General features: G+C 55.1%; 1 protein-coding gene across 1 annotated transcript; it reads left to right on the top strand.

The window, feature by feature from the left end:
- The first annotated feature begins 8776 nt into the window (after positions 1 to 8776).
- Positions 8777 to 10558, top strand: LOC112590240 (splicing factor, proline- and glutamine-rich-like). The gene has a single exon (XM_025306183.1). The coding sequence runs from the start codon at positions 9599 to 9601 to the stop codon at positions 10541 to 10543; it is 945 nt and encodes a 314-aa protein (XP_025161968.1). The 5' UTR covers positions 8777 to 9598; the 3' UTR covers positions 10544 to 10558.
- Positions 10559 to 25526: the final 14968 nt, after the last annotated feature.

Raw genomic sequence — 25526 nt, 5'->3', positions numbered from 1 at the left:
ATTCAAAATTGGCCGGCCAGTTCCCAGCGAGAGCGGAGCGCGTGCTATTACAATGGAGATTAAGAACAATCCAAACAATCTCCGCGTTCTCGTAGCGGAGGCAACGTGTCAGTCGGCTGATACGAGGACGACTCGGCTCTCGAAAGATATCCTCGTCGTCGTAGTGGTCGTAGTTGTTCTCTCCTCGGTTTCTAATTCGCGAACGGACGGTTGACGAGAGGCGACCTCGCGCGCGCGATATATATCGCAGAAAATATTATTATAATGTCTGGCGTATATGTGTGTGTGTGTGTGTGTGTAACATGGGTGACGGTCGTGTCGTAATATCGCCGCCGCTGTAGCGGTGGCGCACGCGATTTTCTCCGCTTGTGCGTCGGCCGCTGAAATATCAATGTAAGCTGTTCATTGAGCGCGCGGTATGTCAGATTGTTCGCCGGCGATACAGAAGAGTAGCCATTCGCGGGCACACCACGTCGCCTAATAATAGGTATAGTGTCAGCGGCGCGTTTCAACGTCTCTCGTTAAACTTTCGGATTAATAATAAGGCTGCGCGAGGGCCGGTGGCGCTTTTTCGCCCTCTCCGCACTTAGCCTCCTGCACCCTCGCCCCGTGGCGGGGTAATCGCGAGCGATTCGGGAAATTTCATCGCGCCTTTCATAATTCAACCGCAAATAACAGCGAGGCAGGCGACCTGCCCTGCGAGAAAAAGCCTAACCCGGGGATACGCACGTAGTTCCTTGAGAGAAAGCCTCGCATTATTGCGCAACGGCGCGTAAAATATGCAATGGTAATTAACGCTCGCTCTGCCAGCCCGATCTCGTTCTTGTTCCTGGCGGAAGCCCGGTAGGTGCGAATAATCGTCGCAGCAGGCGCGGCGCCGCGCCGCGGCCGGCCGACGTCGCGTCTTTGTCTGAGAATTCGCAAAGTTCGGCGATCCTTTCAGCGCACGCGATATATCCGTTTCCGATGCGTTTCCTGCGCGTTCGCGCCAACGCGAGCGGGATGACGATGATTTTTCGCCGCGTGATGTGTGTGTGAGAGAGAGAGAGAGAGAGAGAGAGAGCACGAGACAAAGCGCGGAAAACGAAACGCGAAAGCGCGGTGCGGGGAGGTGGGAGACGGCGGAGAGGTGGGAAAGGATTACGGTGCGTCAACGGCGATGACTGAACGGGCCGTAATCGCTGTGCCGATCTAATATTTCGAATAGTTCGCATTTACAATGGGCTTTATTGGCGGGAAAACTGAGGGGGTATTTTGAGCAGGCGGGACATCCATCACGGGGTGTCAACGCGATTGTCTTCCGCGGCGTTTGCCACGGGAAAGTATTGACGTCGGGCTTGCGCGCGCGCAACGGGGACAGACAGACGTCGTTAAAGTAATTAAAATCGGGCTCGCGCTCCGGCGCGATCTCTCGCGCGCGCGAGATCACGGAGCGTCGTTCCGCGGAGGGCCTCGATACGGCCGCGATCGATTCGCGTCGCTCGTCGCCGAAGATGACGCGTCGGAAAACGCGACGGCGGACATTATTACTCCGGGCAACGAATTTATCCGGACGACACGGCGCCCGGCATCGCCATTGTGTCGTATTTAAATGAGCTTTCTAATGTATTTAGCTTGAATACCGCGTGCGGCGAAAACTACTACCCCGTTTGTGTCGCAGAGACACGCATTTTGCCACCGCAGCCACCGCCGGTATTGTCAATATCAGCGGGAAGATCGTTTCAGCGAAATTTTCAGCGCCGTTCGCCCGAAAGAGAGAGAGAGAGAGAGAGAGAGAGAGAGAGAGAGAGAGAGAGAGAGGAGAGAATGCCGCGGAAGCGCTATTTTCTTTTCTCTTTTCCCCTCTCTGTGGATTGTGTTTTTCTTTTAGGCGCCTCGCGCCGTCTCATTAGTACGAAATAACGCTGGCGCATTTTCGTATCATTATCGGCGCACGTCCGAGGACCGGATTTGCGGCAGATATTCATTCCAGTCGTCCGCAACAATGTGTCTTATGCGGGAGATAATGCGTGCGCGAGCATGCGCGCCGCAATTTGTGTATCTATCGCAATGTGTATCTATCGCGTCTGAATGTGCTAAAATAATAACGAGAAATTGCGAACCGCGAGTAGCCGCGTTTGCAGCAGGGGGATGCCGACGTATAATCGAGGCGCACACCCTCTCTCTCTCTCTCTCTCCCCCGGCTATCTGTTTTATTTATCCGATAACACGCCATTATGGGCGAATCGTGAATGCGGCTGTGCCGGTAACGATTGGCTATTTATAATAACACGTGGCATATGGGTAATTAGTTGCACGCAAGCCACAGTGAAAAACCGAACGCCGGCATCGGTATCGAGAAAAATTGCCGTCGTTTTTCATCGCGCCTTTGTCTACTTTATTTGGATTCTCGTCCAGCGTGTGCGTGTGTGGGTGTGTGCGTGCGCCTGCGCGCGCGCGCGCATTTTTTTGCTTTTCACCAACTTGTCTGCGAGAAACACTTTCGATCACGGTTTCGTACCCCGTACCCCATTACGTCGAGAGCCGTGGCAATTAAATTCCGCATTATGTACTCTTAATAATTTTATCTACATTGATTTTTTTATCTCAACTGCTAGGGGAGGCGTGTGCAAACAGGCCACTACTTATATAGCGCGTCAGATGAAGCGATCACAAGAGATAGGCCTCTTCAGCAACTTTCGCGTTTAATCTCACCTCACGTGTCCCGATTCGATATTCTCAATGCAGAAATGTGTCGCCAATGTTCTGGAAATAGGAGAAGAGGGAACAAAAGAGAGCGCGCGCGTGCGAGAGAAGGAAAGGTATAAGGTCACGTTTAATAAAATTGAAATATTCACACACACACACACACACACACACACACCTTGATCGTGCGGCAGCAACGGGGCGGTTTGAGCTCGTTTGAGATTTTGAGACGCGAGTCGAGTCGCGAGTCGCGAGCGCGAGGGAAGAATGCCGAGGCGAGCGATGGAAAAGAAATTAAGAGAGCGGGGCCCGCGCGCTTTAATTTGGATCGGCTATTCGATCAGGGAAGATTATGCCGGGATTTCATCGGCAAGGGAGGCAGATATAGCAGCTCGGATAAGGGAGGCTGCCGCTGGGTGGGGGAGGGGCAGGACGGCTGGACGGCTGGAAAGTCTTGTCCATTGTGCCGGACCTGTACAATGCTTATCGACGGTGATTGTTTCATTGCGGACTAGAACGGGGATGCTGGATGTAAGGGCGTGATGCATACATACACCGACGCGGCGTTATCGGGTTATCGGCCATAATGCACACGCACGCCGACCACCTTTCTACTGGGTTAACATTTCAATCTGGAAAATGTAAACTATCCCGCTCTCCTGGCTCGACTGGCTCGCTCGATCGTGTTCTGTCTCCCTCCCTCCCTCCCTCCCTCCCTCCCTCTCTCTCTCTCTCTCTCTCACTCTCTCTTCACTCGCCGACACTCGCTCGTTTGCATATCGCCCGCTTGTTGTTCTCGCCCGGCGGACGGACAAATTTGACCACGGCCGGTACCGATTGATTCTGCGATTGTGATTCCAATAGCCGCGCGGATGTAAAATTAAAACGGTAGAATTGGCATTTCGCGCGCGAGCGCGCGCTTCGCCGGCGGTGAGAGAGCGTCGCGAACGAACGAACGAACGAACAAGCGAATGAACGAGCGAGCGAGCGAGCGAGCGATCGATCGATGGATTCATCCGCCGCGGTAAAGCGAGAGTCACTCGACGATGAAACGCGGCGCGAGTCGCGTAAGGGACGCTGCAAGAGAAGAGGAAATAATACGTGAACGAACGAACGAGCGCGCGAGAGCCCGCCGCGTGAACGCCGCACTGAGTCGGGCTGTTCTCTGCCGATGCAGTCCTGCCGGGCGCGGCGATGCTCGGCTGCGTCTAGATGCGGCGGCGTATCGCCTCTGTGTGTGCGAGCCGAGCGCAAAAATTTGTCCGTCCGTCCGTCCGTCCGTCCGTCGGTCCGTCGTCCGCCCGCCCGCTCCTTTTTTTCCAGCCCGCCCCTTTCTCGCAACGGCGAAACCACCACCCTCTCCCTTTCTCCATACAGGCGTGTAACGACGATGCGCAAACAATGACGAGGGTTACGTAACAGCTATGCACGATGCAAACACACCGTGTTGCGCTAAGCGCGTATCTGTACGGGGTGGGCAGCGAGCGGTAACAGGGACTACGGTGGCGACGGCGGCGACGTCCAGGACGAACAATGCGTATCACACGGTGGCCTGTCTGAAAATGCCCGGCGCTCGTTTCCCGTCGTGCCAAACCTCGCGCCAAACGCGAGCGAGAGAAGCGATCGCCGGTGCTTTCGAAAAATAGAGCGTGAGAGAGAGAGAGAGAGAGAGAGAGAGAGAGAGAGAGAGAGAGAGAGAGAGAGAGCAAAGAAGCGATACGCGTCCCTTCCCCCCGCAGCGGAATATCCGAAATAAATTTCCGATAGTCTGGGGCTTCGAAGAATAGATCGACGCGAGATTTATTGCCTCCTTTTTATCTCTCTCCGAGAAATATGAAGTAATAAGATAGGATTGAGATCTATTGTTGCGCGGACCGCTGTTACTTCGCGTTTATTTATCAATCGGGCCATTACCGTACACGTGCCGCGCGGAACGCGATACACTCGCGAATAACTCGCTTTACAAAGTGCACAATGAATGCCCGTGTAAACCTATCCGGCTACCCAAGCAGCCGCCTGAGAGACGACGGACGAGCGAAATTAGTCGGCCAAGTTTCTTAACGATTCAGTGGAGCACCGCGACGCGCACGGTCTGTAGAGTTACGGAATTTCTGCGGTGACCGCAGAGCGAGAGGAGGCGCGGTGATGATCGCGCGCTTCCACGAGCGAATGCATCGAGGTGGTTCGACGACAGGATTGTCCTTCATTACGCACGAAGGAAAGTGCAGTCATCGGTGCGCATACCCGTAGGTATGCACACAGAGGCATTAGCTCCCCCAAAGCCAGCCGGTATTAATTCCACTAATTGGACGTGGTTTGGGTCGCGGCAAACATCGGTCCCCCCCGACTTGTCCGGACCGCGCGCACATCGATCTCATGATCGATCGCTCTCGCAAGACAAAGGACGATTCTTATTCCGTTCCGGACGAGCTGGCTAATTCGTCGACATGTACGAATCGCGGTCGTATCGCGCGCGCGGTTTATATCAGGGACATTCTCTCTCTCTCTCTCTCTCTCTCTCTCTCTCTCTCTCTCTCTCTCTCTCTGTGCTCTCGCGAGAACTCATCAGCCGTCGCCGTCGTCGTCGTCGCCACTGCCGGTGCAAATTTCTTTTCTCGGTTTACTAGCACGGCCAGTGTAGCGAATCCACTCGGCCGTTTCCGGATCGTTATACGCGCGCGTTTACGTGAGCTCAATTACGCGATGCAATTACGATAAAGTATTGATCGTAATGCATATTCGAACTTTGCGAAACATCGAGAGCGCGCGCTCCTACGCTCGGAATCCTCCGCGCGGAATAATTAATTACGATTCCTACTGCTCGCGCGCGCAGACGAGGCGGCCCGGCCGTTGTCGCCAATTAATGCGGGGATCAGACTCGCGCGAGCGTCGACGTGAGAAAGACAGCGAGATTTAAACGCGTCGGCGCGGATTTGCACGAGTACGAGCGGGCGCGATCGGACTTTTCGCTTGTGCGCTCGCACTCAATGAAGAGGATACAGACCCATGGGGTCTCTGTTTCGTTCGGAGGTCTACGCCATGGGGATCAGCTGTTTCGAGTAAACGTATCTACGGTCCGTGGAATCAAGTACGCCGGCATGAATACGTCCACGTATACGCGCGCGCGCGTGTGTGTGTGTGTGTGTGTGTGCGTATGCGTGCACGTGCGCGCGTACGCGTGTGCGGTCGCACCAACGTATCGGGATAAACACACACGACGATACTCGCATCGCGAAGGGTCTCCCTAGAGCGAATCTGGGTCACCGGGCCGATGAGGGACGATGAGGGGTTGACCGGCCGAAAGAGAGAAGAGAATGCGCTAGACTCTTTTCCCCTCCTGTCGCTACCAGCCACGAAGCGTCTATGACGAGATAATCGGAGACCGGCTACGGGTCTTGCCTGCCGGACGATGTTTTTCGTACTCCGCTCGAGCGGAGCCGAGAGATACGTTGAGGATACGGGATTCAGGATACTGACCGGGGGAAGAGGTCCTTGACGCTTCACCCGATTCAAGTGCACATGTACACACGCGTACGCGCACGCACGGAATGTATCGCGAAGTGAAGTTGCTTCTCTGAAAATTCGCCCATCTGGTGGAGAAGACGAGCCAGCGCGTCTTCGTCTCTCTCTCTCTCTCTCTCTCTCTCTCTCTTCTCGCGGACTATTTATTACGTGAATAAGAATACACGCGGCTCGTCCCTTCCCTCGCTCGTACCGAAAAGTTTTTTAATCAGCAACATATCCGCGAGATTAAGCATTCTGTTTGCTGGATCCGCCTGTGCAAAATTACTCGTGCCCGTGCACTTACGATTTTCATCTCTGTCCCGCGAATCGAGACACTCGATCGCGGCAAAGTTCACCTTCAGGAACTGTCGGCGGATACGGGCGCCTTGGGTATGGCACAAAGATATTAAGCACCCATACCCTAACCGTGTCGAGCTACGGAGAGCGTAGACTATCCTATGTGCCGCGGCTGGTGGGGATGGAGAGGCGGAGGAAACGTGGAAGCGCGCGGCGGAGAGGGGGTAGGTGGACTAAGGGTGGGTGAAGGCGCAAGGGGGTGTTAGAGCAGGAGAGAGATCGCAAGGAAAGCGGAGTTACCTACAGAAGAAATAAGTGCGCGCGTGTAATGCTGATGGCGAATATGGTAGAGGAGATCTGAGGGAAGAGTAGAGAGAGAGAGAGAGAGAAAGAGAGAGAGAGAGAGAGGGAGGGGTGGCGGAGGAGGAGGAGGAGGAGGAGGAGGAGGAGGAGGAAAAGGAGGAGAAGGAGGTGGAGGAGGTAGCGAGTGAGGAAGGGGCGGAGAGGGGGGGCAGATGGAGGAGGAAGAGGAGGAGTGGGCTCGCGCGGACGGCAGAAGGGTGAAGAAGGGAGGCAGCGCGCGCGAAAGCGAGCGATCGATTCGAACGTTGGCGACATTCTTCGTCGTAGGGACAGGGAACAGAGGGAGAGAGACAGGGTGAGAGAGAAGGGGAGAGAGACAGAGACACGGCCAGAGTGTACGTACGTGTGCGCGCGTGCGACGCAGAGGGGGATGACGAAAGAAGGAGATAAAGCGAGGGAGTAGGGCGGACGGGAGCGAGCGAAGGAGGAAACAAGGCAGAGAGGGCTTGTCGCGCGAGAGAGTGCGAACCCGGAGAACGCGCAGGGTGGCGGGAGGAGGAGGAGGAGGAGGAGGAGGAGAGAGAGGGAGCGGGAGACGAGAATAGCGGCAGGAGGCGGGAGGGAAGAGAGGAGGAGAGTGTGCAAAAGGCGACAGGAAGATAGGAAAGAACGAAGAAAGAGTGGGATTGGTACAAGAGTCCAGAGGGAACCGGGATGGAAGACAGGTGGAAAAAGCAAGAAAAGCGGAAGGGGCAGGGGGAGCGAGAGCGATACGAGAAGAGAAGTCGCGAGCAGAGCTCGGGAGCATCATCATCGACGACGATAGGACGAGAACGGGTAAGACGAGCCAGACGTAACGAAGCGGACGAGCAGACGTGATCGAAAAGTAACGACGGAAACAACGTAGACGCCCAAAGAAGAAGAAGAAGAAGAAGAAGAAGAAGAAGAAGAAGAAGAAGAAGAAGAAGAAGAAGAAGAAGAAGAAGGAAGAAAAAGGGAAAAAACAAGAGCTCCCGCGGGTAGACTGGGCAACAGTCGAGACTCGGCCGAGGGAAACAGCGGGAGAATAAGAGACAAGAGCGAAAGATATAAAAGTGGAGTGGGACGAGGAGGTGCGCGAGCCGAGCCGAGCCGAGCCGAGGCAAGCGGGCAGGCAGGCAGGCAGGTAGGCAGACAGGAAAGAGAACGTAAGACTCGCCGAAAGAAGACAAACCCAGAGCGAGGTAAAAGAAGAAATCCCCCACTCGTGCCGCTTGCGCCGCCGAGGTACGTTCCAGTCGTACTGTCCTCAGGCTCTCTCTCGCGTCTGCGTCTGGTTGTCCCTGTGTGTTGGTAGCCCCCGGAACCGTCCTCGTCGGCGTACGTCGTCGTCTACCACGTCGGTGGCAGAGCTTGGCAAATAGTGGGGGACGCGGGGGACGGTTGGTCGAACCGCCGCAACCCGGGGGAAGGTTCGAAAGGCGTAGACAGTACGAGCCTGCCGTCCAATAGCGAGAACAGCCGCCCCGGTGGCTCCGCCAACCGGATAGTCGGTTGCGCGCACAGAACGCCCATCCTCCCCGTTTGTCGGGCTCCCACTGATGTTTTTATTTATTACATCTGTGACTGGGTAGGGAAATACTCCCGACTCGACCGAGAGAGCGTTTGCTACTTTGAGAACGAGCGACGCGCGTCCCTGCGAGTTACCGCGGCAGCCGCCTCCGTCGTCATCGTCGCCGTCGCTGTCGCCGCCGCCACCGTCGCCACCGCCGTCGCCGCCGTCGCTGTCGTCGTCGTCGTCGTCGTCGCCGTCGTCGTCGTCGCCGTCGTCGTCGTCGTCGTCGTCGTCGTCGCCGTCGTCGTCGTCGTCGTCGTCGTCGTCGTCGTCGTCGTCGTCGTCGTCGTCGTTGCCGCCGTCTTCGTCGTCGTCGCCGTCGTCGTCGTCGTCGTCGTCGTCGTCGTCGTCGCCGTCGCCGTCGTCGTCGTCGTCGTCGTCGTCGTCGCCGTCGTCGCCGTCGTCGTCGTCGTCGTCGTCGTCGTCGTCGTCGTCGTCGTGCTCGCTGTCATCCCGTCATTGACATTGTCATAGTCGTGATTCGGTACACAGTTACGGTTACGCGTCTCTCTTGGCCAGAGCTCGGGTGTAGTCGTCGCGATCCGCGTCCGTTTTGTTGTGACATGAAGAACATCGTCGTCGTGAGTCAGTGAACCAGTTGCTTCTTGTTGACGAGTTGAGGACACGACGACTGCTGGTCGCCCTGCGCGCGACTGACGTTGTCCAGCGGTCGTCGTCTTCGTCGTCGTCGTGCTTCTCGTCTGTCGTTGCTGCGATCGGCCGGTTAGATCCAACGTCATCGCGATGGATCGGTGAAAAATAAGGTACTCGCGTAGTGGACTGGTTTGTTATGGACACTGAGGTTCACGTGCTAGTGAGGACCGAGGAGCAAATTGTGCGGTCCGCTCCGCGCTACTCGTTAGTGGTGACAAGTACCAAGCTGGGAGGACGTTAATACGCGCGGCGCGGTTGGGAGCTTGCCGAAGCCGTCGTGCGCGATTTGCCAGCGACGATCTGCCGTCGTCGAGAGAGCAGCGTCCGTGAGAGCTCTCGGGACAGCAGGCAAAGTGCGGTAGGAACGGCATTAACATGCATTGAAGTGTCGCCGCGGCTCGAACGCGAGATTCCCCCAGCGACACTCGCCAGCGGCCGACCAGCAACACGGACCCGAGCGTCATAGGCACGGCACGGACGGCATCGCTGGCAACTGCTACGTGCCAGGCCATCGTCTCTACGAGTCGCAGGAAGAACAGGGACGCGCGTTTCCGACCCTCCATGGACCACGGAGCGATGGACAGCTCTTCCGATCACAGCAGCCGTGCCAGTCCCGTAACCGGCAGTCCGAAACACCCGCATAGCCCGTCGACGCAGCAGAGTCAGCAACAACAGCAACTACACGGCGGCCAGCACCAACCGCCGCCCTCGCATCAGCAGTCGCACGGGCGAGATCAGATACGCGATCATCAGCAACAGCAGCAGCAGCAGCAGCAGCAGCAACAGCAGCAGCACCGCGGTGTACCGACTCCGGGCTCGCCCACGAGAGGTTCACCGCCGCAGGGTCTACCCCTGAGTCCACCGCCGTTGTCGGCCGGGGGAGGCCCCGGGGCACCGCCGGGCATGGTGCCTCGTATGCCGGGATTACCACCGCCAGGACTGGGACTGCTGGGCCAACTCGGTGGTATGCTCAGCGGCCACCATGGCTCGCCGTTGGAGCTGATGGCGGCCCATCACGCGGTCCTGCCGCCGAGGTCGTACAACAGTCCGCCGCCGATCAGCACCAGCGATCCTACCGCGAACGAGTGCAAGCTGGTCGACTATCGCGGCCAGAAGGTCGCGGCGTTCATCATCGCCGGCGACACGATGCTCTGCCTGCCGCAGGCCTTCGAGCTGTTTCTCAAGCACCTCGTGGGTGGCCTTCACACGGTCTACACGAAGCTCAAGCGGCTGGATATCGTGCCGTTGGTGTGTAACGTCGAGCAAGTTAGGATCCTACGCGGCCTCGGAGCCATCCAGCCCGGCGTCAATCGGTGCAAACTGCTCAGCTGCAAGGACTTCGACATTCTTTACAGGGATTGCACCACGGCCAGGTATGTGATGTGCTTAGGATCTTGCGTGATGACGGTCCTCTTCTTCTTCGTCTTCTCCTCCTCCTCCTCCACCTCCTTCTCCTCCTCCTCCTCCTCCTCCTTTCTTCTCCATGGCTTCTTGCCTCTTGTTTAGGCCTCGACGTTTAGGTTCCTCGCGATTGTGTTCGCGGATATATAGGGGGTGTTTTTAGGCCGAGGGAAATTCGCGTCCGCCTAAGTTCGCGGTAATAACCAAGCTCTATCGTCGTGCCGGTATGCAGAGCGAACGAAGAGATAGAGATAGAGAGAGAGAGAGAGAGAGGGAGAGAGGGAGAGAGAGAATGAGTAGCTTGAGAACGTGACTGGTAATTTCGATGAAACCAGTTTGACGTTCCTGGATGTTGCCTCGTGGCGATCATGCCGTTGCCGTGTTCCGAACATTTCTGAAATCAGGGAGTCCAACGTGGACTACCGGTGGACCGCGTCGTCTGTCGACGGTCTCTCGTCGATTAGCCGACGAGCGAGTGCGCGACTGGGCCGCGTAAGAAAGAGAGTCAGGGCCCCGGAAATAAGATCGGTGTGTGTACGAGACGCGTCGACGCGCCTTTGCGGGCCCCGCCACGAACGGAAGCTACGATCCTCGCATACATTAATAACGCGCGGTGTCGCCGGCGGCCAGCACTTTATCTTCGCCCTCGTACCCCGGCTCGCTTTCGCGCTACCAGTCGGCCAAAAAGTACTTTAATTGTGCACCACCTACCGCTCCTTAAGACTTGATCACCGTCGAAAACGGCTCCCGGTGACCCTCGGGCCTCTTCGCACAGGCGATTCCACGGCGATCTTTATGCATCGAAATTGCCCCGGGAGATTGCGCTTTGCGCTTTCGGTGGAATGCTGTCTCGAGAATAGCTTTATTTGCATTCGGGGGTGGGAGACGGGCGGTTGTGCGTGAAAACGAGAGCTCCGTCGCGCGTCCTCCAGCTCCTTCGAAATAATATCCACGAGAGATCAGAGCGAGTCGAGAGACTGCTCGATGAGCACCGTGCGGTGAGAGAGGAAAAGAGAGAGAGAGAGAGAGAGAGAGAGAGAGAGAGAGAGAGAGAGAGAGAGAGAGAGAGGGAGAGAGATCGGCGTGTAGTAAGATATCCCAGTCGCGGCAGCGGCACGTGCTCCTCGTTTCTAGGATTGTCAACCGAGAGTCCCTGCGCCAACAGGTGTCCCTTTCACGGCAGTTTCTCTGAATGAATCGTCCCGGCCGAGGGAGAGAAAGAGAGATGTCGGGCGGGAGGAAGAGAGCCTGCTTGTACAAGCTCTCTTACCCCACCCACGAGGTAGGCGACAGACGAAACGGAATGGTAAACGGAACGAGGGGATTTAATGTCGTCGGGGAAAGTGTTGTCCTCCCGCCCGATGTCATCTTTCCGCCCGAAACGCGCTGTTATCGCGCGAAGTCTCATTCCCGTCTCGAGCGACTCGACTCCGTCTCGCTCGCTGACACTCGCGACGACTCGACCGCGTCGCACCTTCAATCGTCGGCAAGTCGCACGGGTCTCCTCGTCCCGGCTTCGAGATAGACGGCGAATCGCACCGCAAATGGGCAATACTTGCTCGGCGGGCGACGCACGGCGGCAGTCACAACGGAAACGGATTCGACGCGACACGGAGAGAGAGAGAGAGAGAGAGAGAGAGAGAGAGGGACAGAGCGAGAGGGAATCGAGGGATCCCGAGGGACGGGAGGGAGCGAAAGAGCCGGAGATAGGGCCAGGAGGAGAGAGCGAGAGAGCGAGCGCAGGAGGAATAAGGAAGGAAGCTCGTAGGGATAGGGATCCAAATAATCCGAGTCGCAGTCACAGAACAGAACTCTGCGAGCCGTCGGCTCGTGCGGGTCTCCCTCGTGCGTTCGCCTGCCCGCTGCCTCGTATCGCTCCTCGCACCGCGACACGGAGTCCGTGTTGTAGCTCGATTAATAGCCGGTTTCCTCGGTATCGCATTAACTCTGCCTGTAGATTAGATAATTTTAGCTCTCTGTCTGCTGCCGCGCTGCGCTGCAAGCAGCAGCGCGCTGCGATCTAGAAAGCGACAGGGGAACAGTTATCTCTCCTTATAACTTTATACGACGACAGTCGACTCGGAGTCGAAAGAAGCGCGAGCGCGAGCGCGCGAGATAATTCTCTCGGAAATTCTCCCCCCGAGAGAGATTGTTCCGTGTTTCTCCAATGACGAAAATAGCTGGAGCGATTACCCAGCGCGCGCGAATGCACGCGCTCTCGCTCCGTGTCTTTTTTCTTTCTCTCTCTCTCTCTCTCTCTCTCTCTCTCACACACGATTCCCCGTCGCCGTCCGCGATCGCGATCGCGACCGGGCGATTTCGAGCGCGAGCGAGTGGGCGATTTCGAAAAATACGATGATCGAGAGGCTGCGACACACGCGGGTGCTTCCTGTGCGGTCCGCTCGCGTGTATCGTTGGCGTCGTTACATTCTGATAATGCACGGCAACGGTAGCGGCAGCGACGGCTACACACATCTACGAGCCGAGGGCACACACATGCACAGCCCAGCAGCCACCCACACACGACGTACACGCGCGCATGCACTTGCACACCTACGAATGCACATCGACCCCGTCGCGCTACGCTTCTACCGTCGATGCAACAGCATGCGCCCAGAACCGCACCGATAATTCAGGGGGATTTTTCTTGCGGTTTACAGCGCGGCGCCGGCTGCGTTGTTCCGTCCAGACGGCCCGGAGATATAGAGCCGATCGCCGGACGCGCCGTATTTCGAACGTGCGCTCTCTCCCTCTCTCTCTCTCTCTTTCTTTCTTCCTTTCTCATCGGAGGATCGGTAATAATAACGTTAAAGAGCGAGTTTGTGTAAACGGGGACGATGGCGATGACAACGACGAATGCGGAATCGCCAAGCCGCGAATTCGTTGGGAAATCACGCGCGTGCCGACGCGACGTTGTAACGAGCCGCTTCGCCGATCGTTACCGCCGCGTGGTTATCCTTATAAACGAGACGCGCCCGCGCCCTTCTCCCCCTCCCCCCTCCTCCCCCCCCCGGCGTGGTGGTTTCTCCGCCGCGCCGCAGACGAAGACGTCGTCGTCCTCGGACGAGACGAGGCCCCGCTATCTGATCGAGAACGCCGACAGATATTCCTGTTACAGGCTGAAAAGTAATCGACTGCAATAATTACGCGCGCGTCGTATCCTGTTGTACACCGTCGGATCTCCGGGCCCTACGATATAATCGGCGAGGAAATAATAATGCGGCCGTCGTTGCGCATAGCTAACGAGACGAGTCAATTATATCAATTAATTTGCCTAACTCGGTCGGACGAGCGATCGCCTCTCCGCGCCGAGAGAGAGAGAGAGAGAGAGAGAGAGAGAGAGAGAGAGAGAGAGACCGCCTATTCGGAATCGTGCCTCTAATTGGGAATCGGCGAAAAAGAGGTCGCGAGACGCACGAGCGAGACAAAGAGGGAAACGAGGAAAAAGCGTCGCGCACACGGCCGGCGATGTGCCGCGCTTTTTCGCCATTCTTCCTTCTTCCTATCAAATCGAGCGCGCGCGTTCGCCATACACCCGGCGTTAACAGTCAGCGGGTGTACGTGGGAGTGCGCGCGCGGCCCTGGACTATAATTCTATGCGCTATTAGCCGTTTAATTATAAAATTGTGCATAGATTAATTGGCTTCTGTAATGGCTCTAACAATGCACAGACATATTGTGAGAGTGCGAGAGACACAGCGAGAGGCGGCGGGGGCAGGCGGGCAAGGCAAAGAGAAAAGGAGGGGTACACAGAGAATAGAACCGTCGGGGAGGGATGGAGGGGTGGGAGAGCGAGAGAGAGAGAGAGAGAGAGAGAGAGAGAGGGCGAGAGAGAGAGAGCGAGAGAGAGAGAGAGAGAGAGAGAGAGAGAGAGCGAGAGAGAGCGAGAGCGAGAGAGAGACGGAGGCAGAAAGCCGTTATTAATATTTATTTCCTCTGCTCGCTCCTCCCAGCTCCTGGTTGTTGCCGTGCGCCGATGCGTGGTTATAGGCTACGTAAGCTTTTAATATCTATGCGCTCGTGTTAACTGCACGAATACACAAATAGGGCTCGGTAAAGTCCTCGTATGTGCGCGACTGTGCTCGCCGTGGCTCCGCGCGCTCCGAGAGAGAGAGAGAGAGAGAGAGAGAGAGAGAGAGAGAGAGAGCGAGCATCGCGATATTATTCGTCGGACGTCTCGAAAAGGGATCGCTCTCGATTCTTTTGCCGCAGCGACGCCGAGTGGATGATGATCGTCTCCTTTCTTCCTTTCTCTCTCTTTCTCTCTCTCCCCTCTTCTTCAACCCCTGTGCCAGGCCGCTTTCTCGCTCTTTCGACCGATCTTTCTTTCTCTCCGTACACGAGCGCGTATCTATCTGGTAATTGTATCGTTTACAGCAGCTGGCAGGCCTCTCGGCCTTTTTTTCCCGTTACGTATCCTGCACGGGGAATTGGGCCGCCAGCGTGATATTATAAAGGCTCGCATGACCCCATTGTTAGCATTACTTTTCATCGAGATATACGCACACGTTGTTGCCCCGTATGTACGCTCGTAGACTCCCCCACGATGTGTGTATAGTGTGTGTGTGTGTGGTGTGTGTGCGCGCGCGCTTACACGTGTGTGTGTGTGTGTGTGTGTGTGTGTGTGTGTCTCTCCATTAAATCTGCTTGTCGATTAATCCCATAACCGAAAACGAAGTCCGCGCGTTCGCCACTGCCGTGCACTAGTATCGTGAGAATAATTCAGCCCAGCCCTGAACGATGAAAACCGCGGGTTACCAGATAAGCCTTGAACTTTATGGTATATAGTAAACGATACGCGGATCCGCGTCGGCTTTTTTATTGATAAAAAATGAAAACTGTTCCGCAGCTCTCGATTGGAAAAACTCGAGTGGATCGTAACGCGTCCGGATGCCGGTCATTATTGGCCATTTCGGTGTTCTCGCGCACCGGCGCAGTTTAATGATAAAGTCACGATGTTAGCGAGATCTTTTATTTATTTGTGACGCTTATTTATCGATCTAGCGGCGGCGGCGGCAGTCGCCGGGCAGTACAGTAGTTTACCGCGCGGCTTGTTTAATTACCGCGCGGAGAAACCGGAGCGGAGTGCGGCGCGGCGGTCTCCTCTCCATTTACGGGGATCTTTACAGCTCTCTCGAAGCTCACGGCCAGCGGTCACTAATCTCTTCTTACAATCGTTCTTAATTTACGGAAATTAATTGAAAACACAAATCTGTGAGAGAGGGGTTACTGCCTTTCTTTCCAGCGCGTCCGCCGTCCTCCTCCGCCCACGCCCGCCGTCCGCCATCACCACCCAGCCTACTCCCGCGTTTCACTCGTAATTCTCGGTAATTAATAATCTGCAACAAGTAATAATAAAGCCAGTAATCCGGCTGCGCGGCGCCCGCGCCGCGGCGAGCAGCGTTCTTAATTCTGGATAATTAATGCAAAGACAAACAAGAAGGATTAAAACCGAAGCTCCCACCCACCCGTTCTTTCTCTCGTTGTTTCTCCGTACTTCTCTCCCTCTTTTTAACGCTGCCCGCTTCGCTTCTCGTTCTATAACGTCGCCGAAGATGGCCGACCGACGTAGCCATGCGAGATTATTGCACTCCTCTTTTACCCCCCTCTCTCGCTCTCTCTCTCTCTCTCTCTCTCTCTCTCTCTCTCTCTCTCTCTCTCTCTCTCTCTCTCTCTCTCTCTCTCTCTCTCACTCACTCAATCTTTCTCTCGTGCCTCGCAAAACTCAGCAAGTCTGAAACAACACGCGATCGTGCTTCCTCCGCGACGACAACATATCTGCTCTTGTATCTCGCCGAATGTCTCTACTGGTGGTCGCGTTTTCAATTATTCCGCATCGTCGATGCATAACAGCGCAGGCTCGATTGTTCCTTATCTACCGTGCTCGAAGACGCGATTCCGAGACGATCGCGCCGCGAGATCTGGCAGCGCGGTCCCGGGGTTATTAACGGGAGCGTTAATTTGCATCGGGGTGAAGTCGGGGTGATGGTGGGGGGGGGGGTGTATGTGTTGGCTGCGCGTGCAATGATAAAGTCACAATATTATTATCGCGATCTGCATCGTCTGCCGGCCGTCTGTGCCGGCAAGACGAGATCGTTTCTCGAGGACGATGGGAACCCGTGTACGGTACGCCCAGAAAGGAGAGGAGAGCCCGGGAGAGAGCAGGATGCGAGCGGGCCCATGGCTATAATCACGAGGCCTCTTGATGGCGAGATACAAATGCAAGTCATCGGGCCCCGTATTGTATCGCAATGGCGCCAGGCTCCCGTTCCGCGTTTCCCTTTCGGCGTTCCTCCATGCGTTCCTCTATCGCGCTGCGTCGTTCGACGCTGCCCGAGAAAGCCTCCCAATTTGAGGCGTTAAATGCGCGACTGTTCGGCGATACGGCCCGCTGGTATTTTGAATTTCCTGCCGCGCCGGTTGGCCTCTCGCGTATTCTCGCCAATCACGCTGAAGCGATGAATACAGTGCGATCGGATTGACGCGAGAGAGTCAATTTCTTTCTTTCTCTCCTCTCTCTCTCTCTCTCTCTCTCCCTCTCTCTCTCTCTCTCCCTCTCTCTCTCTCTCACACATTCTCCCTCTCGAGATCGCGGCTCGCATTGTCCGTGAGACAAGAGCTTCTTACACACAACGTGTTAATTACGCGATCGTCATCGCGACGCTGCGATGTGTAAAGACATCGCGTATATGACGCATAATGTTGTTGCACATGCGAGAGACGCGTCGGGGGATATTGATTCACCCCGGCCCTCTGTTCCGCCCGCTCGCAGTATTCATCAGATTAAGGGAGACGCAAAAGATCCAGTTATCTTTCCTCTAAATTACATCGTGCACGTACGGGGCTTCCAGATAAGACAAATTCCAGCGCATGCTACCTAAGCGCTGGATTACAGGCCGTGCGCTCTCGACCTTCGCAGATGTTATCGTTGAACTCGAAGAAAGGAAGGAAGAGAGAAGGTCCTCTCTTTGACGCGCGCCAGTCGATCGTGCGGCGATATCGGCCCAAGCGTATCTCGCGTCGACGAGACTCTCTCCCTGCTTGCGTTACTTTTAACATTGCTCCTCTCTCTCTCTCTCTCTCTCTCTCTCTCTCTCTCTCTCTCTCGCTCCGGCATGTCCCCCCGAAATCGATTGTTTCTGCGTGAGCCAGTGACCCACATTAAAACAGCTGATTGTGGCCGGGACCCACGAGTCCCGTTTCGTTCTTTCCCCTTGACTCACCCTCGTTGCGACAACACCCGCCGCCGTCACCGCCACCGCCACCCCCGTTCCTCGTGAAGAACTACCCCCAAGAGCGTATCTCTCTCTCGCTTTCGCGCAGGCCGCCGACTAAAACGTACGACGACGCGACGAGCAGGGCTCCCTTAATGTTTCATCTGTTGTTGCTCCAAATTGGATCAATTCGATCCTGCCGACGGGACGGGAATACGCGAGGATTCGCGAGGCGTAGATTCGCGACCGATGCAAACAAACGGACCCGCTCGAGATCTTGATTCCACATCGATTCTAAAAATTCTGCCCAACTTGGACGATACATTATGTACATCCTTGATGTTACAATATATCTTTATCTCCATGTCGAGAAGAATTTCCTGAGAAAGAGATTTTCAGAATTGGTTTAATAGTTATACAGTTATCTCCATTTATCACATTTGCATTTAATTTTTATTCTCAACTTCGACGAATAACGCATTACTCGAATCCAATTACGTTATGATCCAATAAATATTAATCGCAAGTATAATTAACAATGAATAAAATGACACGAACCTTCTTCTTTCGTAATCTCTTTGTTATTTAATTTTTTACGATATAGCGCTACCCGCGCCCTGATTGCTGGATTCAACATTCTGCTCCTAGATTCGGACATAATACTCGAACGAAAAAATCGTCAAGTGTTCATCGCCGCGATGCCGCCGACATTGTCCGGTTAATATTTCGAGAGTTACGGAAAAACGTGCGACGTGTGCGTGAGAAGCAAAACAATCGGCTCGAGAGGTAAATAAATCCCTCCCCCCCCTCTCAGCCAGCAGTAGTCGCTGGCCGAATGATCACAACAATCCACGCTTTCGAAATATACTCCGGAGCTTCGAGGAGGTCACGCTGACCTTCGTGCGTCGCGCACTTTTCCGAGTGTTCATTTATGTTCGAGCCGACGAGCGACACACACACACACACATACACTGCGTCTCTGTGTCGGCGCGTTATTCATCATTTCTCACGGATGATTAAAATATTTTGTCGGCCCTTGAGGCACGTCATTAGCGTCTCGTCGGCATCGCGTTATCTTCGCGATCGAATCGCGTGCGTACGCGAGTGTCGGTGCAGTGTCAGTGCCAATATCAGCGCCGCGATAAAGTAGCCATGCTGTTGGATCGAGCAGCCAGGATGCGGAACGCCGGGAAGCGGGTAGCGATACATCGTGTATTTTCAAGTACGTGGAATTGTTTGTTGCGTAGGAAATGTCCGTTTTCGACGGACATTTGACGGACATTCGTCGAGAGCGAAGAGATACCAGAGTCGAAATTTGGACCGGCGTTCGTAGTCCGTTATTATTTGATAAATAATTACAGCTTGATGAATCTGCGATTATCCGGCACAACCTGTGCATGTACTTATTGCATTATTTCGTGGCACGAGAAAACATTTATCCAAACACGCGAATATCGGTTCATAAATACGAACTAGTGCTTGATTATGCTCTCAATCAACGATCGTGAGTTATTTACGGCTACGAGTACCGGTTTTAGAGTGTGATATAAATTGTGCTCATATTGCATGATGCATTTTTACATCTAATAATGTGCTCTGCTTTTTACATCTAATAATGCTCTTCGGACCGTGAGTTTGCTCTTACTTATGTTTCACACAGCGTTTTCTTTTCATTTCTCTTTAGGCTTTTGTTATTGTATGAAATCCAAATTTAAATCTCTGTTAGTAAACACACATACACACACACACACACGCACACACGCACACAAAGCATTATTAGACACGCAACTGTTATTTTTGTCTTTGCAGTTTCTTCTTTAGCAGCTCTTTTAAGAGCTTCAATTACCATCGAGGTTTTCAACGCCAAAAAAGAGATTATGAGAAGAAAACTCGATCGTTTTGCTTCTTCTTTCATTCACCCGACGCATTGATCTTTATTAGATTATTTAATATTTGCTTGTCTCACACACGCTCTCTTTCTCTTTAAGTAAATTATACAACTGATACATTGTTGACCGAAGCTAAAAATATAGATTAGACGTACACACGAGTACGATATCGAGGTAATCGAATATTAAATAATTTACGACTCTCTCAATATGGAGAAAATAGCGACGAATAATTATTTATAACGTCAAGGTAGGACAATAATCCGTCTAGGATTCTATTCGAGATGCTTCATTGGTCTTTCAAGTTCGACAGAAGTTGCAGGACTAATGTGGCAGGAAAATTTCCCCCCTCGGGGGGAGATCCCTTCTAACGTGTAAATTCGAAGCAAGTTCAATATCCTGTCCATAATACAAAGTTATATTATAACAATAAAGTTCAGTATGAATTTTTGCCCCGTCAATTTGATGTGTTATGAGACTCTACTCTCTTCCCGCGCGAGGAATCGCGCTCGCGCTCGCGATCGCGAACGCGGCCGAAACCTGCGAGGGTTGATTCGCCTGAGGTGCGCGGCGGAGAGGCCGCGATTAAGTGCTCCCTCCAAAATCGATACGTCTTATGGATTCGTCGTGCTGTCGTGTCCCGCATTACGGGAAACATTCGGTGCGCGAGCTCGTCGTGCTCTTAACCGGCCTCTCTCGGGAGACACGTTTAAGAATCCCGCGTTTCCACATGCAATCGCGTGCTCGCGTTGAGTAAAAGCCGTGCCTCGATAGAGCCGAGCCTCTCCCGCGGTGTCGTGCCGCCGCGTCGCGGCGCAGCTCCGTAAATCCTTTACGGCAACAATTTTATACGGCCGCGCAGATTCAACGGGATCGATCCGAGGGCCGATGTACGAATCCCCCGTCCCTCTCTTTCTCTCTCTCTCTCTCTCTCTCGGCCGTGTCGCTTTCTTATTACCGTAATCGTTCATCCGATAACGGCTGCTCGCATTAGATGATTGCTTTCGTCGATCTCTCTCTCTCTCTCTCTCTCTCTCTCCTTTTTTCTTTTTCATATCTTGGTTCCCGCCCGCGTCGTTCACCTCAGTTGCAATTTCCGCGACATTGTCGCTCGTTTTGTCATTCGTTGCCGCGAAACTGCGAAACAACGCCTGTCCCGCTCGCGGCTTGCGCAACAGTCTGCGGCGAGTGCTGAAACGCGTGACAGGGTAGTTCGCAGCTTGATTCGCGCGCTCGTTACGGTACAATTTACAAGTGATCGATCGGCCGGAAATGATATGGGAAACATTTCATAAACATTTCGACGTGTACACCGCGAGCAATTAGGCAAACGTCGAATTACCATTGATTAACCGGAGTGGATATCTCGAGCCGGTAACCGTTGATTAGCCGATATTTTCGCGAAACGCGAAAGACTGCGCGGCGGTAGTATGCGGGCGCCGGCTGTTTGTGCGAGAGCTTCTTAGTCTCCAAGAAAGTCGCCGCGCTCGACTTGCACACTGGCATTGCGTAATTGCCTTGCGATATATATCGCCGCGTCGCACTACCGCGATCGGCGGTCGCCGCCGTCGGAATGCCGCAGTCCGAACGAATTTCTCAAGTTTCGTCGGCGCTTGTCGGCGGACGACGACGCGACGGCCGTGTGCAAACTGCACGAAAGGCGCCCTTTCCGCCTCGCGCGAGCCGGCCTGTCACAGCGATACTCGGTAATTTCGAGTGATTCGTGGACGACGTCAGCGAGCATATCGCACCCCTTTCGCGAGAGGGCTTTCGTGTGCACGCTAGCCACTCCAACTCGTTACATACGGTAATTAAACGACGCACGAGACCAGCCGACGAGGAGGTAGGCGGCAGTTAGAACTCGAACGTTTAAGAGAAATCAAGTCGTTGTTAGAACCCGTACGCCGCTCGAATTATACGCTTATCAGGATCGCTCGGCCGCTCGCTCTCTCTCTCTCTCTCTCTCTCTCTCTCTCTCTCTCTCTCTCTGTCTCTCTCTCTCTCTCTCTCTCTCGCTCGTACGAACGTCAATTAGCAGCAATCGCGGTTAATATAGATCTTCTCGCTCTCTCGCTCTCTCGCGCGTAAACGGGAGACTCGGGGAAAAGAAACGCGACTCGTTAGAGTTACTGTCTCGGTGAGAGTGAGCGCGCATATCGACGTAATGTCGAGGGGGTGAGGAGGTCTCTTTGCGAACTGACGAGCGAACGATTGTTTGCGTCTTCGCGAGTCGGAGGCGAAATCGGATCGCGCGCGCGAGGCCGTCTGCTTGGCTCGCGTGCCGAGCGTCGAGTTTGGCGTAACGTCGCGCGTCAATCAAAAGCGGGACTCTCGGGGGCTTCTATAGTAATGATCCCTGCACTCGATGTCGAGTCGATCTTACGTACATGGACGCCTGATAGCCTCTGATATACCCTTGAAGGGTACCCAGGCTCGCGAGTCGTCAGCCCAGTCAGCCCAGTCAGCCAACTCGGCGTTTGCCGGTTTGTCGGCCGGCCGGGCGAGGCGAGGAGCCATCTTTACACGCGTGCGGTCCGCTCGCGTGATGCACGCATGCCACCTCTCCTCCTTGTGTTCCGTTCCTTCTTCCTCCGTGGGGTCTGTGGTCTCTAGTTTTCTCCTGTTCTCGCTCTCTTTTTCGCCCTTTCCTCCTCCTCCTCCTCCTCCCTCCCTCTCTCTCTCTCTCTCTCTCTCTCTCTCTCTCTCTCTCTCTCTCTCTCCCCCTCGCTATCCTTGTCAGTTTGCTCCCTTTCGTCCCTACGTGCGTCTCCCGGCGATCGCGCGCCGCGACGGCCGCCTCTCGCCGCTTCGCCTTACGTGCGACCGTGCGCGACGCGCTTTTCCCTCTCGCGAATGTAGGCTTACGGGATAAATACCGCGTGACCGGGAGATATCGATCGAGCGTGTTCGGCGGGAATCCGCGGCGGCAGAGTTAACGCCTCGGAGTTCTTGATAGTCTTCGGTAGCTGTTGACGACGCGAGACGCGCGTAGTGGTGGAGCGAGGGCGAGAGGAAGGAGGATAACCGCCGATAACTATCATCGATCCGCCGGAGCGCGGACCTAGATTGGACGGTGATCCACTTAGCTAAGTTGCGCGATTTGTGTACAGTTTTGCTTAAGGTTTCGTTGCAAATCGGATCTCTTTTCCCGGGATAGTCCGCGGAGCGTCGCCGGCGCACTTGTGAAAACTTGCCGCGGCCGCGGCCGCGTCGCGTCGCGAGAAATTGCGGGGTCGCCCGAAATTGCCCTTTCATGAATAAGGTCCGAGGAGAGACCGAGGAGGAGGCCGCGAGGAAATCGACGCGACATTTCTCACGCGCTGAGTTAGCCGACTTTGCGTCGGGTTCCTTCTCGGGTCTCTTTCTCTCTTTTCCTGGTCGCGACTTCCACAACGTGCGAATAACGCGAAGCGATTCGGCCCGTGACTTCCGCGATTACGACGACCGAGGAGCTCGACGCGGTCCGGCAGATCCAGCTGCCGATTCTAAGACGCCTTCTTGCCGCTTAAATGACGACGGGATCGTTCGGCGCCTCTCCGCGAGGCGCCGGCTGACGATTGACAGGCTCTCTTTTTGCCACTTAAGCCAAGTCCAATTTTGAATCGTGACCGCGACGCGAGGCGACAGGGGGGCCGCTTTTTTGCGGCCGCGATCAGCCGGAGAGTTTTTCGCGCGCGCGCGCGCGCGCGTATGCTCGCGTCTCGGCGATAAGCCGCGCGCTGCGTAATTAATTCGCGTTTTTGCGGCTGTCCCGAGTTTTGCTCCTCGTCGGGTCGCGGCGCGGCGGTGCAAGGCGATTTTTGAATTTGCCCGCCGCGCACGTCGCCGGGAAATAATACGCCGAGTGATATGCAATTATATCATTGTCCGCGGGATTTTTTTCAACTGCCAGCCGTTGTTACACACACACACACACACACACACACACAGTTCGAGGGCCCGAGGTGTTATTAGCGCCTGACATTGATACATCCGAGCGTCGGTGCTTGCAGTGGCGTCGATACCGCGTTATCCGCTCCGATCCGCTCGGCAATCGGCGTGCTGACGGCGACGACGACGACAAGCAAAGCAGGTCCGTCCCGAAAGCAGGTGGCCCTTCGGCGTCGTTTGTTTGTCGCCGCGGCGCGGCGCGGCGCGATAACGAATCACGATCGATGAGCATGAATTAATTGGGACGGATGCAGCGGTGAGAGTGAGCGAAGCGCGTGCGGATACTTCCGATGGCTCCGGCGAAAATATCGCGGCTCACTCTTTATGAATTACGACGGGCCTCCTCCTTCTCCTCTTCCTCCGTTCCTTCCTCTCCGCGCTTGCACGCAGGCGGAAAAGGAAAATTAATTGATCTCAAGTTACCGCTGATTCACGAAGATGCGATCGACCGCGCGCGCGGCACTTGGTATTTCGAGAATAATAATCGGGAGTAATTTTCAATCGAGATAGAATCGGGCCGAGCGAGCGACCCGCTCCTCGGACTGTTCGCTCGCTCGCTCGCTCGCTCGCTCGCAAGCGTAACCCACGAGCCCGGCATAGGCATGTAATTACGCGGGATTCTGGCTCTCGAAAGCGCTCGCTATTTATCAACGTCGCTCGTTATGGCGCTCCGAGGCAGCGCTCTATGCGCGGCAAAATGCGCGGAGAAAACGATCGCGGGCGGCGCTCTTACCGCGATTTAATTGTCAAAGCCCGCGAAAAGGCGCGGCGGCCGAGAGCAGCTCGGCTCGCGGCGGGAGGAAGAATCGAGCGGCGAACGATCCGCGTCCGTCGAAACGATTCCGATCTCTCCCCCGCGATGGCGCAGCCCGCATACGATACGTTGCGATCGCCGAATAAATTATAGGATGATTCCGCGCGCGCGGATCGTGACGTTTTGTAAGCAAACTTATGCCCGCGGCCCGTTCGGAGATTGCTTCAATTACCAACTTTGCGCTTTCGGTCGTGCCTCGCGATCTTGCGCGCCCGATCGATCGCGATTCCCTTTTAATCCCCGACGATCGAGACGTCGAGAGAGAGAGAGAGAGAGAGAGAGAGAGAGGGAGAGAGAGAGAGAGAGAGAGAGAGAGAGAGAGGGGGGGAGAAGAGAGGAGAAAAGCGGAACGGAGAAAGATAGAGAGAGAGAGAGAGAGAGAACAGCGTCTCGGACAAGCACACCCACCACTGCTAAGTGCCCTCGCGAGAGAAGGAAGGCAGCGGGCGGCGGGAGCGTGCGGATCCGCGGTGTCTCGGGCGATTATTATCGCCTGACACGGGCCATAAAGTACATTTTAATTCGCGCACATCGCGCGCGCGCGCGCGCGCGCGCGAGATAAGACGGCTCGAGGCCGAGGCCCTGGGTCTGCACAGGTAACCCGCGTGCGTGCTCTTCGGCGTATGCAGCGTAAATACGTGTGGTGTGTTGTGCGCTACGCGCGCGCTCGCTCGCTCGCGAGATCGTGGGACAATCAGACTTGCAAAAACGGGACTTAATTGGGCCTTTAGCCGCGCGGAATGATGATTAATTGCGAACGGCTCGGGCGTAATCTGGCTATACGTGCCGTCGAAAACGGACCGCAAGATAGATCGCAGGCGTCCTACGATAGAGGCGGAATACCGACGACGGTTGCGCGGTTGGACGGTCGCGAGTTAAACGTCCGCGGACGTGCCTCGTGCGCTGCTATACCGTGTGGTCGTCTCTCTCTCTCTCTCTCTCTCTCTCTCTCTCTCTCTTTCTCTCGCTCTCTCTCGCTCTCTCTCTCTCTCTCTCTCCTCGTCTCTCTTTCGGTTTCTGAATTATTTATCCATCGACAGATGATAGATGCCGAAGTTTGCGATGCGAGAAGAACCGTACGACGGCGCGCGTGCCTAAACGCATCCGAGTGTGTTGCCGTTAACTTAATACGCGGTTTGGTTAAACCGCGTGTATAAACGCGTAGCCTCTCTCGCGTCGAGGCAGCGCGAGATCGTATCTCACGCCGCTGGTAGTTTAGACAACCGCTGCTCGCGGAAATA

The sequence above is a fragment of the Harpegnathos saltator genome, unplaced genomic scaffold (assembly GCF_003227715.2).
Source record: "Harpegnathos saltator strain DR-91 unplaced genomic scaffold, Hsal_v8.6 scaffold764, whole genome shotgun sequence".
NCBI lineage: Eukaryota > Metazoa > Arthropoda > Insecta > Hymenoptera > Formicidae > Harpegnathos > Harpegnathos saltator.
This window is presented reverse-complemented; position numbering and strand designations above follow the sequence as displayed.

Excerpts from the sequence above, each read along its gene's own strand:
- LOC112590240 (XM_025306183.1), top strand. The coding sequence starts at position 9,599 with ATGGACCACGGAGCGATGGACAGCTCTTCCGATCACAGCAGCCGTGCC.